The sequence below is a fragment of the Dermochelys coriacea genome, chromosome 3, assembly GCF_009764565.3.
Source record: "Dermochelys coriacea isolate rDerCor1 chromosome 3, rDerCor1.pri.v4, whole genome shotgun sequence".
Lineage (NCBI taxonomy): Eukaryota > Metazoa > Chordata > Testudines > Dermochelyidae > Dermochelys > Dermochelys coriacea.
Window position 1 is genome coordinate 133,303,008 of NC_050070.1, and position 16,507 is coordinate 133,319,514.

Genomic DNA, 16,507 nt, shown 5'->3' on the forward strand with positions numbered 1-16,507 from the left:
GTGTCCAGTGGTAGGAACAGGTGAGGTGGGAAGCATATACATTAAAGAAACAGAGAATTTCTTAGATAACGGTGCTAAATTAAGGTCCTTTCTGTCGTCTTGCGTGGTTGCCCAAGAGGACATTAAAGATCCTATGACACTTCTGGAAAATTTCAGGAGATAACTGCAGTTTACTAGCCAAAATTTCTATTCTGAATAAAATAGGTTTCAGTCCCCCAAGAATGCATGTGAATTATTTTAAAGTGTATAGTAGCTTTATCTTTTGCTTATGCAGGCTCTGCAATACTAGTATCTAATTAATTGTAGTGTATAATATTTTATGATACCTTGAATATGAAAACTGTATTATAAAACCAGTTCTGTTCATCTTCCTGTACGTTTCCCCCATAAGTCTCTTACTGCACTCATTACAATTAGTACATTTTCAAAGAATGTGGAGGGCTTTGTATTAAGTGAGGCTATCTAATATTCTGGCAGTATTCCCAAACCAGTAGTACAGAGAAGGAAATGTTCTTTGTGCACACTGAAAACCTGATTTGAGACTCACAAAAATAAAACTGATTGTTTTTGGCCTGCTGACCTTTGTTATCTCCTTGACAAATGCCTGTGGATGAATCATCAGCTGCTCTGTTCTCTTGTTGCTGCTACTTAGAAAAAATAAAATAATTGATGCATCTACTGTGCAACATTGCAGTAAGTTGAATTCTTTGAGCTAATTTGGTCCTTTAATGTACAAGAACTGTTTCTTCTTATGCTAAGTAATACAAATATAAAGTTGGAATAATGTTTACTATCTGCAAACTTTAAAATATACCTTTCAGAAAGTGAGCATTACTGCCTTACTGATTATTGTTAACATTTAAATTATATACAAAAAACTACATTAAAAGAATGTTAAGGTTGTAAAGTCAAGCTCTCGGAAATTAGGAAATGCCAAATACAGGGTTACCTCTGCATCCTTAATTCAGCCCTCTTGTGTATATGTATTATGACAGTCTTTAATTATGTGATCATATCTATGTTTTTGACAGTACCCTGACCTCATTCAGTGCACAGGCTGGACAGTGCTTACTGAATGAGCAGCTATTTAATGTTCCATTTTATCTTCATTAATCTTCAATGTGTAGCCCCAGCACACTATTCAAACCCTGCTCTTAATACAGGATTATTAATTTCCTCATGGGTTTTTTTATGGTGCTCATTATTGGAGTATCTGGGTGCTCCACAAACATTAATGAATCTATCTTCATATCACCCCTAGGAGGAAAGGCAGTATTATTTCCATTTTACAGATGGAGAATTAAGACCCAGAGACATAGATGTCAAAATACACATTAATTTTCGGTGCCCATTTTAAGATGCCTAGGGTCTGATTTTGCAGAGAATGTATCATTTTATAACACTTAATGTGTTCAAAGCACAGCTATCATTGACTTTGTTTGCAGTTATGAGCACTCGCCTTTTCTACAAATCAGAGCCCCCAGGTGCTAGACACCCAGAAAATGAGAAACTGTGTGTCACAGGCAAGGATAGAATTCAGTTCTCCAGACTAGCATTCAGCTGTCTAGACAATGAGATCATTCTTTCTCTTCCATGCAATCCTCTGCCTTGCTCGCTATCCACCTTCTGACTTCTGCAACGAATGAGGCAGTGGTGCTAAGTCAACAGCCTCATTAACTGCACAACCCTGGTTCCTTCTCAGAGCACCATCCATCCTGTGCACAGAATGACACACGGGTCCTATTGAGAATTAGTGTTTTATCATGTCATTAAAGACTATGATAATATACAAAGGGTGGAATTTAGTTTGGACAAGAGTACTTGACTTTGCAACTTTGTAATGTTTTATTAATGTAGGGGTTTTAATTTTATTTCTTATGCTTTTTACAAACTTAAAAATTGTGGAGTATTGATGCACAGGAGACAGTCTCCCTTCTTTCTCTTCCTGTGCCTACCACTACATTGGCAGATGGGAGGAGCAATTGCAGGGAAAGTCTTGCTCAGTTCCTGCAGCCGTGCACTGATGTAGATGGAATGCTTAGTCTGCCAAACTCTAACAAATCTGTACTGATCATGTGCAAACTGGGATTTTTCATAGGTCCATAACTTGGCCAGATTTCAGCAGATTTTCACAGGGACGGCGAAAGACATATCTCTGACACAGGGCTGACCTCCAGCGAAGTTTCAAGTGCCTGCTCCAGAGCATGGAGGTGTTAGAGCATCTCAATAAAATGTCTATAAGAAATTATTAACATAGGTAAAACAATGCATTTTCCCCTAACTTTGTGCTGAGAAACAGTGAAACTGTTTTTGCTGAAAATTTCCAAAAAATTCAGCCTGAGGCAGAGACCCAGTATGGAAAATTTCAGACCAAATGATCAAAGTTAGGCAAAGTTATAAGAAACTGAAAATAAAGTCTTTTATTACGGAAAGTGCTTGTCACCTTTAACTATAGACTGCCATCTGCACTGCCTATAATATACTGTATTTTATTAGCAGCAGAGTTGTTTTTCTTAACAAGGTTAATGAATAAACTTTGGTCTCTACTCCATACAGGAAGAAATTGAAGACCTCAGAGCAAGGCTGGCTGTGCTAGAAACAAAAGATCAACAGTTAAGGAGAGATATTGAAGAGCAAGATAGGTTTATTCAGTCGCAGGACTGCGAGTTGACTGCCTTGCTTAGCTGTGTATCTTTGAGAGAGCTACAGGAAATAAGCAAGGCCTTAGATGACACTTTAGCATTGTCATATCAAATTCCATCTAGTTTGGATCTCCCTGGGACCATCAAGAGGTATTTATACATTTTAATTATTTTCCATTATATTTTCAATGACATGTTGAATTTATACTGCTAAATCATTGCATCAGCTGCCGTTTGTTTCCCCTCATGCTGTTCAAAGATTACCTGATTCAGAGGAATGTATATTAAAAAAATAAACCAGATAATCAGAGAAATGCAGATAGAAAAAAGAAGCCTTGTGCTTGCATTATAAACTTTAAAGGGACAGTGTCAGGGAAAAAAAAAGTGTCTCTGCTTTTTAAAAAACAAACAAACAAAAGCTGTTTTTAATAACAGATTATTCAGTCTGAAAGATGTATAAAAATTAATTTATTTGCTTCTTACTGTTACAAATTGTCTATTCTTTGCATTTTGCTCAGCTTGGACAATAAACAGATTTTGTTTATACCTGGTTCAGTTTCACATTTATTAGTACAAAATGTTTCAGATTTGCAATAGTGCTTATTATTATTTTACTATTATTGATATTCTGACCGTGCCTTGTGTTGTACAGATAAATGTTGAAATTGTTTTTTTCCAAATTCATTAATACTCAACTGCTCAAACTAAGTTTAGTAACCCTTCTTCTCCTTCCTTCCTTAGTTTTGTTCTGAACATCCTTCCTGGGGGTTCTACCAAGGGATGGCAGCTTTAATTTGTGGCCACTTGCAGAGGCTGAATTAACATCTCTCCAAGGCTTCCTTGTCACACCCTTTGCCCTATTAGAACTGCCCATGTTTGGGGTGGGGCTGGTCAGCTTCACAGGCAATCTTAATTCTGGCATTTCCTAACATCTGAGTGCTTGACTTTTTAACCTTAACATTCTTTTAATGTAGTTTTTTGGATATAATAATAAATTCATTTGCTAATTTCCCTAATACACTTGGAATTATAAAATCTGATCAAGTTGATTTGATGGTCAGAGTTTCCAAGGATTGATATAGCTGCTCTTTATAAACAGTAGGGCTGTCAAGCGATTAAAAAAAGTAATCACGATTAATCGTACTGTTAAACAATAATAGAATACCATTTATTTAAATATTTTTGGATGTTTTCTACATTTTCAACTATATTGATTTCAGTTACAACACAGAATACGAAGTGTACAGTGTACACTTTGTTTATTTTTTGATTACAAATATTTGCCATGTAAAAAACAAAAGTAGTATTTTCAATTCACCTAATAGAAGTACTGCAGTGCAATCTCTTTATCATGAAAGTTGAATTTACAAATGTCAAATTATGTACAAAAAAAAAACTGCATTCAAAAATAAAACACTGTAAAACTTTAGAGACTACAAGTCCACTCAGTCCTACGTCAGCCAATCGCTCAAACGAACAAGTTTGGTTACATTTGCAGGAGATAATGCTGCCTACTTCTTGATTACGATGCCACCTGAAAGTGAGAACAGGCGTTCTCATGGCACTGTTGTAACCGGCATCGCAAGATATTTACATGCCAGATGTTCTAAAGATTCATATATCCCTTCATGCTTCATGCACCATTCCAGAGGACATGCACCCATGCTGATGATGGGTTCTGCTCAATAATGATTCAAAGCAGAGTGGACCGATGCATGTTCATTTTTATCATCTTAGTCAGATGCCACCAGCAGAAGATTGATTTTCTTTTTTGGTGGTTTGGGTTCTGTTGTTTCTGAATCTGAGTGTTGCTCTTTTAAGACTTCTGAAAGCATGCTCTAGCTTGTCCCTCTCAGATTTTGGACGGCACTTCAGATTCTTAAACCTTGGGTCAAGTGCTGGAGCTATTTTTAGAAATCTCACATTGGTACCTTCTTTGCATTTTGTCAAATTTGCAGTGACAGTGTTTGTAAATCAAACACCATGCTGGGTCATCATCTGAGATTGCTATAATATGAAATATATGGCAGAATGCAAGTAAGACAGAGCAGGGAGCATACAATTCTCCCTCAAGGAGTTCAGACACAAATTTAATTAACACACTGTTTTTTTAAGGAACATCAGAGAACATGCTTCCATGATGATGGAGTGGTGGCTGTAATATGAAGGGGCCTATGAATGGTTAGCATATCTGGTATGTAAATACTTTGCAATGCCGGCTACAAAAGTGCCATGCAAACACCTGTTCTCACTTTCAGGTGACATTGTAAATCAGAAGCAGGCAGCATTATCTCCCGTAAATGTAAACAAATGTATTTGTCTTAGTGACTGGCTGAACAAGAAGTAGGACTGAGTGGACTTGTAGGCTCTAAAGTTTTATATTGTTTTGTTTTTGAGTGCAGTTATGTAACCAAAAAAATCTATATTTGTAAGTTGCACTTTCACAGAAGAGGTTGCACTACGGTACTTGTATCAGATGAATTGAAAAATACTATTTCTTTTTTCATTTTTACAGTGTAAATATTTGTAATCAAAAAATAATATAAAGTGAGTACTGTACACTTTGTATTCTGTGTTGTAATAGAAATCAATATATTTAAAAATGTAGAAAAACATCCAAAATATTTAATACATTTCAATTGATATTCTATTGTTTAAAAGTGGGATTAATTGCAATTAATTTTTTTAATCAGTTAATTTTTTTTAGTTAATCACGTGAGTTAACTGCGAATAATCGACAACCCTAATATAGATATTTGTAGAAGACCTTGCTTCTTTATCAGTTGTTTAAAATTCTTCCCCCCTTTTTTTTGTTTTGATCAAAGGCACATTTATCAAAAGCATTTCATTCCCTCAGCTATTAATGAATCATCATCAGTTTCAACATGCTCCTTATTTACTAGCACATACACTTTCTCCCCATCACTTGCAATGTGGTAAGTATATAATTTATTCCTTGCATGCTCAAAATATGTGCTAGGCACCATACGGACAAAAATTAAAAAGATATGCTTGCTTCCAACCTAAATAGAGAGACACATCCTGAGGGATAGGAACAAACAATGGAGAAGGAAGAGAGGGAAGGAAGGTGCATCTTGGGATGCATAATTTTGTTAGGTGCACAGCCTGGTGGCTTCTCTTAATGTAGATATAGGAGTATAGACATATTGGGTCACATTTTCTAATGTGCCCAAGTCCCATTTATAAAAGGGTCTAGAGGCACTTTAGAGCCTAGGTCTCACTGAATATTAATGGGACTTAAGCTCCTATTTCTCTTTTGAAAATGTTACCCGCTGTCTTTATATGCCAGGACCTTAGAAAAGAATCCTGTTTATCATAACTTTATTTTCTATCTGATCACCAATATACATTTTTATCTCCTCTTCCTTTTTACCCTTTGCTGGGTTTGTTTTGATTTTATTAAAATTAATGAGGTGTTGCTGTTTGTATGTGCTGATTTATTTTAAAAATTGTCAGAAAAATGTCCAAAGAAAGATTCATCTCTGAATTTTAATCTAGAATGTGGGCAATGGTAACTTGAATTTTTGTTGTTGTTCTGTAGATCTCATGCCTGTTTTTATTCTATGTGAAAATTTGTCTCTACTGTCTTGCAGTTTGGTGGCCTAGCAGTTGCCAGACACTATGCTTTGATTCTAGTACCTTCTGTTGTTTTTGGATTTGATTACAGGAGCATATTCAATCTTCTTTTTCTTCTTTCTTGCATTATCAATAAATGATTTTAATAGTACTTGACATATTCTATCTTGAAAGTTCTTTAAAAATGTATAAACTAAATAATTGCAGATTGTTATACCATTATATGAGTAAGTTGGAACTCTTGCAATGGGGTCTCATGGTACCAGCATCATAAATAATGTTTTTGCTTTAGGGAAAAAGTGTGTGGGGAACATCATTAGTAATGGGCTCTGAAATAACATAACAGTTAACTTGCTGCTGTATACCTTCTCTGTCATCGTTTCTTTTCCCCTCCTGTTCCCCCTTTAAAAGAATGTGGTGTTTTTTCACCTAATTTAGATTATAAACTTTTGGGGACAGGAACTTGTCAGATTTTGTGTCAACAAAGATCATGCAGACTTATGGTACTACATAAAGAAGAATAATGGATCCAAATCCTGCATTCTGCCCATTTGCTCAAGCCATGTTCTGTGTGCTGGTACCTCTGTGGCTTGGATGGGAATGCAATCTCCTCTCCAAGATACTTTACTGCTGAGGTTCTCTCTGGCTTAAGTAGCCTTTGCTCCAGCTGTTCCCCACTGTCCTCCCTCAGTGTAAAGGAAGGTGAATTTGCACTGATTTTCCATTCCTGCCCTGTCTCTTATCTGTCCCAAAACCATGTGCTATGTTGGATTGCAGAAAGCACCTGCAGAGGTGTGCTGCATGGTATGCAGGTATTGCAGACTCCCAGCATGGACTCCCTGCTGCCTCCACAGGAGAACCTTGCTGGTTCTGCTATATTCAAGGCTTTCTGTGTCCAGAGGGGTCAGGAGGGATATGTTCCTACAATAAATGCAGTTCGTTCATCATATCAGGTGAATTTTTAATCTTCTAGGCTGTGCCAAATTATTGGTGTTTTTCTTTAAGACTATAAAGTCACTTATATTCAAGATCACAATGATCTATACCTGATCCAGTAAATGCTCTGTTGCCACTTTGTAATGTATTAAAACAGCTACAACTGTAAAATAGTGCATCTGGCATCAATAATAATTTATGGCTGCTTGTACATACTTGAAATTATATGTGCCTGAAAAAGTCGTTCACTTTTAGTCAACTTACTCTGAATTGTCATTCCTTGGAGAAGATATTTGCATGTCAATTAAAAGGTTAATATACCTAGTCAAAATTAGCAGAGTTTAGTAGATTGTTGTTCAGTTTTGAGTTTGTAACCATTGAGATTCTTTATTCCTAATGTGAAAGAGATTTAGCTGGTAATGGGGATTTTATTTTATGAAGCATAAAAAAGAAATATTACTAATTCTTTTAAAGATAGTTCAGAGCTATTTGTATGATCAATGAATCAAACTTTACCCACATATTATTATTCAAATGAATCTATGCGTATGAACTACTGTGCTGATGCTTACAGCTGAGTCTCATTCAGCACTGGTGGGTTTGAAGGCCAGCTGGCTGGGTACCAGGTGCAGATATTATGTATCTGTTCTAATAATGGCATCATGCCAGCCAGTAAAGTGTTGCAGTAAAGTGCCCTTTACTTATTTATTTTATCCATAAATCACAATCAGCAATAGAATAATGCAAGGCTGATGTCAAGTATCCCTTAAAACAATGTGTACTGTAATTAAATTCATTTAGCAACTCTCAATTGACTGTAAAAATTAAATTTATTTTCCTTTCCTTTGGTCTAAATGTTATTAATTATATAATAGGAACATAATAAAGCAAACTTTGGAGAACAAGGAAAAAACTCTTAGAGGGAGACTAAATGCACAAATATTTTTGTACAAAAGCTAGAGTACAAAGTATTTAATGTCTGTTTATTGTAATGTGGATTGAGTGTTGTTCCAAGCTAATCAATTTTCTTTTCAAAAATTCTTTTCAAGCTTACTAATGCACCTTTGTTTTTTCTTGTTCATCTTTTCTATGTGATGGATTATTTGAAAACAAATGCTTTACAGTATATAACTGTAATACTTAGCACTTACATTGCTCTTTTCATGCTCAAAGCATTTTATATTCACTACTTTGGGCCCTATTTCGGGAGATAGGGGAATGCTATGCTAAAACATGGCCACTTAATGTGGCTTCAAATATGTTAGCTTATACCTTGATGATGCTTTTAGTTGTGCAAGCTGTTTTGATTGAGCTAACATGATTGAAAAACATGGCCTTTTTGGCCTGAAGACAGGGCCCCAAACTACTCTGTATAACAACTTTGTGAGAGACCTAAGTATTGCTATCCAGTTTTTACTTATGAGGAAATTGAAGTACAAAGAGGCAAGCCATTTGCCCAATGTCATACAATGAGGCTGTGCCAGAGCTAGGATTGGAACACAGGAGTTCTCAGCTCCACACATCACAACATACCTCTTTCTCAGCTAAAGGATACATTTTGGAAATAGTCAAAGAAAGATGGGTCTGTGTTTTGAAGCTCTTTGAATACCTTGTGATGGGTGACCACACACAGAGGGGATACTGTCAATTTAAAAACTATATGTTGTAAACCAAAAACATTATTTATGTAATTTATAACCACAGATTATTAAGTGAAAGAATTTTAAAGATTCGGTTAATTTGACACCATACTCTTTGTTTACTTTGTTGCATTTCTCTGTTGGGCAATGAAAATCAAGAAAGTCTGTTTCACTTTTGTTTTTGTGTTTTCTTTCACAGTTTGATTTAGTATTTGCCTCACATGATTTTACCCACATCTACAGGTGAGACTGGGCATGTGACTCTGCAGCACATTATCCCCTAAATGGATTTCAGTGCACTGACTGTTGTCTGTGAAGCTGAATGCCATTCAAGACATAAATTCAATTAAATATCCTTCAGCACACTTGAAACAGTCTGTCTTCCTTTCCACCCTTGCCACACGTCAAACGTTAATTGGTAGAAATTAGTTCCACAGAGTGTGTGTGATCTTTTGAAGATACGGAAATACTCTGTTCTCTGGATTAGTTATTGCAGTACTGACATGGCCGGGGGCTCCGGGAGCCAAACTTGAAATTTTGTTTAACTAGTCCACTCTGCTGTAATGTTGCCTGGGGCTTATCTGATAAAGATTAATTCAAAGTGAAGTGCAAATGCTCAGAGGGTGAAAACGTTATTAGATGGAATATTGTTGAACCATTCTGCAATCTCAGTTGAGGACAAAATCGGATTGAGTCAAAAGATTTTGTTTTTAGAAAGATTTATGTGAGAAAGGAGGGAGGGATGAAAAAAGGAAAAACATGGTTGCTCAATATGTTTAACAATATGAAAAATAGATTTGCCATTCAGACTGCAGCGTACATACATATGGTATCATTAGGGAATTCTGCTGTTCACACAGTTTGTTTCACAATATATTAATTATTAATTATTAATGTGAATGTAATGTTGCTGCATGAAACAGCTTCCCGGAGGCTGGTATCATATAGAACCTTTTTCCTGTCCTATATTATCATTGGCTTATAGCCATAAACCTGACTGACATTGGTTATTTGGTCTTCTGAATATACTTCTGAAAGAACCAAAGTTCAAAGCAATTGACTACAATTTATAAATAGGTCCCAGTCAGCAGAGTCTTTAGCCTGCCAATGCACATAAAGGAAGTTTTGTGTGTTTCATTGTGTGGATGTTCTTCAGATGAGACCTTAAATTGAGGTCCTCTCTGCTATCTTGTGGACATTAGATTCTATGGCACTTTCTTAAGAGTAGGGATCTGTCCCAGTAACCTTGACCAAAATCTCCTCGTTCCCCCAACTGTTGTGTGGCTACCTAGCTGCCACTCACCTTCCCAGAGGTGGCTGCATTTCAGTGGTGCTATATGTATGGGTTCTGTTTGTATATAGCTAAATCTTGAGGTCCTCGTTCATTTCCCTTGTTCTTGCATTGTGAGAGAGGTTGAATAGATGTTTCTGACCACTTTCTGTGTACCATTCATTATTCTATACCCCTTTATCATATCCCCTTAGTTATTTCCTCTCTCTTTTCAGTCTCTCTCTGCAACAGATTATTAGAATTCAAGGCAAAGGAGCAACAATAAAGAGGGTAGAGAGGCTGCCAAAAAGTAAAACAGAAAATGAAGTAGATGCAATATATCTTGACTTTAGTAAGGCTTTTGATACTGTCTCACATGACCGTCTCTTGAGCAAACTAGGGAAATATAGCCTAGATGAACCCACTAAAAGGTGGGTGCACAACTGGTTAGAAAACCGTACTCAGTTATCAGTGGCTCATGGTCAAGCTCAAAGGGCATATTGAGTGGGGTCCTGCAGGGATCTGTCTTTGGTCCGGTTCTATTCAATATCTTTTATAAATGATTTGGACAATGGCACAGAGAGTACACTTACTAAGTTTATGGATAGTACCAAGCTGGGAGGGGTAGCAAGCGCTTTAGAGGACAGGGATGTCGTAAGCAAGACACAAGAAGTAATTTTTCCACTCTACTCAGCACTCTACTCTAATGGAGGTAACGTGTCCAGCTTTAGACACCACATTTTGGGAAGGATGTGGACAAATTGGAGAAAGTCCAGAAGAGAGCAACAAAATGATTAAAGGTCTAGAAAATGTGACCTATGAGGAAAAATTGAAAATATTGGGTTTGTTTAGTGTGAAGATGAGAAGACTGAGGGGTGACAGGACAGTCTTCCAAATACATGAAATGTTGTTAGAAAGAGGAGGGTAAAAAATTGTTTTCCTTATCCACTGAGGAAAGAACAAGAAGTAAAGGGCTTAAATTGCATCGAGGGAGATTTAGGTTAGATATTGGGAAAAACTTCCTGTCAGTGTAGTTAAGCACTGAAACAAATTACCTAGGGAGGTTGTGGAATCTCAATCATTGGAGGTTTTTAAGAACAGGTTAGACAAACGCCTGTCAGGGATGGTCTAGATCAGTGTTTCTCAATGACCAGTCCATGGATAGGTGCCAGTCCCTGAGATCTCCTTCACATGGTTTAGGGGGGCAGCAAGCTGGTCCTTGGTATCAAAAAGTTTGAAAAACATTAGTTTTGATAATACTTCATCCTACTGATTGCAGGAGATTGGACGAGGTGATCTATTGAGGGTCCCTTCCAATCCTATATTTCTGTGATTCTATTTGTGAAAAAGCAAAGGAAGAAAGCACTCTCCAAATGGGGAAGAATTAGGCTGAGGCAGATGCACCTGGGCAGCAAGTACCATTTCGTAGCAGTCACTGCAGCTAAGGATAATCACACATTTACCTAAGGCATCATGGAAGTGAAGAAGAGCTAGCTCTTAGTGTAAGATTGATGTTCTCTCCCAGTCTCACACATGGCCTGATTAATTTAGTGTTGTGTGTGAAAGCCTGCAGAGGTGGGAGACAGTATTCACCCATTTAATGTGCAGGCAAACTGTGGAGTTGCTCCCCCCTTGCTGCTGTCCCTGTTGGTCATTCTTATCCCCTATCCAGGAGTTTGTGGCCATTAAATCTGCATAAATAAGGATCCAACTGCTCCTCTCTTGTCCAACCCCAAAGGAGCCACTTGTGCTGATCTTTATGAATGCCCATGCCCCCCTCCGTAAGCTTCAGAGCCCAATCTCCAGTATGAGCTCCAACTGTCAGCCTGGACTGGGAGGCTCACGTCCTCTGGCTGTGTAGACATATCTTTTGTGGCCAGCACTGAATTCCTCCATGGTGTGAAGTGGGTGCAAAGGTCACCTTTCATGATTGCTCTGTTTGTTTCCCTGCCCAGTGCCCACTCATGAAGACTATTGCAGAGATTAAGTGGCGTGGAGGGCTTTATGATGGGTCCTTTCGCACTACTGTGATTTCACCTTTAAAGATTACCACAAGGCTGTAAAATATTCTCTGTCGGGGGTGTGTGTGTGTGTGTGTGTGTGTGTGTGTGTGTGTGTTAGTCTAAATTATGTGAAATGAGCCTAATTATTAATGTTCTTAAAATACAAGTATTTTATTCTACCCTGTTTGGTTTGCTGTAACTCCCTTTACAGTGGTCTGTCTACTTTCTTCTTCATGCTAAGGTCCACAAGTGTGTTATAGTGGGTACTTCAGCCTGCGTGCAGCTTTAGAGTAAACCAGACCTGTCAGTCTCTGGTGGCATGGGAATGCCCTGCTCCCATGACAGCCTGAAGCTCATCCAGCCCTCCCAGTGAAGAATTTTTCTGAGGGAAATTCCAAGCTTTATTTCAAATGTCTTCAATAACAGTTTGACTCAATAATATGTCTGTCTAATTCTCAGACTCATCCGAAAGGCTGCGTTTGCCTTTTGGGGAGACTGACTCCTTATCTTCCCTTCCTCCCTAAGGTATTTGCAGCGGCTGACACCCCCACAAGCTTTCGGGAGAAAAGCTAGGCTGACAAAAGCCAGAGGCAAAAGTAAGGGTCTGTGTCTTTTGCCTCACTCCCTTATTGAATGCCTCGTTGAGGGGCTCGGTTGGCTCTGCAGGCAAAGACCAGTTTCTTTCACAGCCTAGTCCTGGCAGGGCTGCCTGGGGCCTACTCTTTGGGCAGAAAAGGAATTGGGCAGATTTGGAAAAACTGGCTCCAGGGACAAGTAGTTCCCTCTCTTACTTCTGTGTCAGGGGAATGACTGCAGAAGTAAGATTGTGCCTATGTCCCTAGAGGCCACACCAGCAGCCATGCTTGTGACAGTGGAACTCAGCAGCCTCCCCTCAGGTGACCGAGGCTGTGGATGGAGGTAATCGGACACAGCATGGATGCTGCCCATTCTGGAAGTCTCAGTAAGGGGTCCTTTGGGCCCAGCTCCCTCCCACTGTTCCTTCCTTGGACCACAGACTTGTTCGGGTCATGACAGTCAACATGTCCAATGAGGTTTTCATAATAAACTAGGAGGAACATGATCAGCCTGATCCGAGAGAGAAAATTGACTTCCTTGTCCTCAGCAGATTTAAATGTAATTTGCACCCAGGAATATCCTCACTCATTGCAAGTCAACTTGATGGGCTGGTGATTTCAGGGAGTGGGGCATTTCCCTTCTGCCAGTGACTGATGGTTCTGGTTCTGCCTCCAAGCTGCAAGCATGCTGATCTACCCATTGTAATGGATCTGTAATGGGCCTTATTACTCAAAGAAACAGAATTTCCAGGTAAATACAGATAATTTTTTCTGATTTCTCTCTCACGCTCAGTCCTGGCTATTTGTTTGTCTAGTCTGAAGTGTCCTTTTAATTAGTATAGCTTTGTCACAATGTAAAATTTGTCTTTTTACGTCTCCTCAGAGCATTCTGAGATGCTTTCAGAGAGGGAATTATAAGAGTGCAAGGGAATTATTGATTGCTTGATTGATTTGAATTGTAGAGTCTGCTGAAGGCCAAGAAACATCTCTGCATTTCTGACTTCTAAATAGAATTATGCTATATTTTTCCCCTGATGTAGGCTGCAACATATGATTACCCTTGAGTGTTGTTTTTGACTTCTTTCATTAAGAGTTGGACAAAGGCTTTTTGAAAGTCAGCGCTTTCAACTTGCCATTAGAGGTGACAATACAAAGACTTTCATAGGGTCTGATCTTTTTTTTTTTATCTTTTGAACAAGTCAAATCACTTTTTGCCTGGGAATCAGAAAAGTGGCAGTGATGGAGAAGTTTAACTTGTTGTTATAATGTGTTCACTTTTCAAACCTCTAAGAAATTGTGGTTCTTCAGTATCTCATTCTAAACTTCGTATCTGGTAGGGAAGTCTAAATGCACTGAGTTGTAGATTATTGGTCTCGAGTGGTTACCATAATGGCATTAGCACAAAGTGGTCTTAAAAATAATCTCAGGCATTTTTAGAAAAATCAGTAATTTTTTTTCTTTCAAATTCTGAGGTTGTGCTTAATTTTTCTGTTTCAAATCTTGAAATGTTAGAATTTGTCTCATACACACATTATGGTGAAATGCTTTGATACATTAAAAGCACTAGTATATTTCAAATTGTGTATTAAACAGATGTTTTATATCTTTATGGGGTAAGGGATTCTCTAACAGGTTGTTTTGAATTCAAGTTGTCCATTGCACATAATCTGAATACCATACCAAAATCAGATCTATTGTGTACTTATTGATCCTGCTGAGTGCAGTGGAGATGCACTTACATTTGGTATGAATTTGGCCTTAGGGCTATGTTTTCATATGGCCTGAGGATTGGTTCATCCTGTTTGCAGCTGAAATTTGTGCTTGCAAAATCTGTCTACGTTTTTGAACTGTCAAAATGAATTGTGAATGCAAAGGTGAGTAGTTTTAGCTCTATCTGATTTACACTCAGAGTTGGATTGCAGGTAAAAATTTTGTTTGTCCAGTTTGTACCTGCAAAAAGGACACCAGTCTTTTAGAAATTGACCCCATAATGTATATACGCTGTGAGGCACACGAGAAAGTGAAAGATGATTCATGGCTTGCATAAGGGAAGAGTCCTCGATTCAGCAATTTCATTTTTCACTTTATTGCAAATTGAATATAGACCTGGTTGTCAGATTAGGTGACCTTTAACAGATTACTGTTACTGCTAAACATTTATATTATAGTAATTCCCAAAGGCCCTACTGAAGATCCAGGTCTCCTTGTGCTCATTGTAGTACAAACACAGAAAAAGAGACAGTGACTTCTCCAAAGAGTTTACAGTCTAAAATACTCAAGAAGGGAGTATAGGGATATAATATTCAAGCAAATGAACCCGGTAATGATTGACATAATTTTGTTGTGTTGTGTTGTGGATGGTTTTGTGTTGTTTTATTTTAAGAAGGGATCGGGTGAGTGGAATAGAAGGAAATAGAATGATCTTTTAGGTGAAGGTGGTGGTACAAGGATGGATACTTGCTGCTATGATGTATGTGTCTTTCACTCCTTACAGGATCAAGGTGGAAACAATTCACAGAGGGCCTGTCTTCACTGCATTTCAGAGTAGCAGCCGTATTAGTCTGTATTCGCAAAAAAGAAAAGGAGTACTTGTGGCACCTTAGAGACTAACAAATTTATTTGAGCATAAGCTTTCGTGAGCTACAGCTCACTTCATCGGATGCATTCGGTGGAAAATACAGTGGGGAGATTTATATACACACACAGAGAACATGAAACAATGGGTTTTAAGATAAGTGATCACTCTCCTTATAGTGTGTATGATAAAACCCATTGTTTCATGTTCTCTGTGTGTGTATATAAATCTCCCCACTGTATTTTCCACTGAATGCATCCGATGAAGTGAGCTATAGCTCACGAAAGCTTATGCTCAAATAAATTTGTTAGTCTCTAAGGTGCCACAAGTACTCCTTTTCTTCTTCACTGCATTGTTAGCTTGAGGTACAGCTCAGGTTTTGCCCCACTCTGACTCCTGTCCATCCACTAAAATACTTAGCTCCAGTTAACTGGTGCTTTAAGGTTGAGCTAGCCTGCCTGTCCGGAGGGAGGCGTGTGGTGAAGCACAAGTGCTGCTCTTGCTGCTTGTGCTAGTAATGCTGTGAGAATGCAGCAGCTCAAGTTACAACAGCTCATTAACTGCTAATTCATTCGCTGTGCTGCTAATCATATCACTTTGTTTTCACACACACAAGGGTTGTTTTGCAATGTGGTCACTCACTGGAGTGTGCTAACTCAGGGCTTGTCTGCATGGGCACTTGACAGCTGCAACTTTCTTGCTCAGGGGTGTGAAAAAACACCCCCCTGAGAGCAGCAAGTTTCAGCGCTGTAAAGCGCCAGTGTAAACAGTGCACCAGTAAACAGTAGCTATACCTCTTGTGGAGGTGGGGTTTTTAGAGTCCTGGCAGCGCTTTAGTGTGGCCAGTGTAGACTAGCCCTCAGCTAACTTGCAGTGAAGATCAGCCTGCAGTTTGCACCAGTGTAGGAATTAAATTATTTTTGTACTTGATGCATTCCCATATATTCTTAACCAGCATACAGTAGTACATTCCATTACTGTGCAATTATAGTGACTCTGTCTATAGGCTGTATAAATCTTTTATCACAAGAGTATATAAATATTTCATCATGGTGTATAAGCTCCCAGTTGGGTAGAAAAGGTTCATCCATTGGTGAGTCTCATGAATATAGAAATAATCTTGACTTGATTTTTGCCTGCTAGTTGGAGTCAGGCTCTCCCCTCCTCCCTCTTTCTTGGAAGCCTAAGCATCTGCATGTAATACCTTAATATGGAGAGGTGGGAATGCTGACAAAATTAAAGGAAAGAGACCAGAAGCTTGCCTCTAAT

At 38.3% G+C, this 16,507-nt stretch overlaps 1 protein-coding gene across 1 annotated transcript in view; it reads left to right on the forward strand.

The window, feature by feature from the left end:
* Window positions 1-16,507, forward strand: part of DISC1 (DISC1 scaffold protein) — a 379,838-nt gene that overhangs the window by 115,441 nt on the left and 247,890 nt on the right. Inside the window, exons 6-7 of the mRNA XM_038396820.2 lie at window positions 2,557-2,792; window positions 5,468-5,578. Coding sequence (XP_038252748.1) covers window positions 2,557-2,792; window positions 5,468-5,578 — 347 coding nt within the window. The remainder of the gene's footprint in view (window positions 1-2,556; window positions 2,793-5,467; window positions 5,579-16,507) is intronic.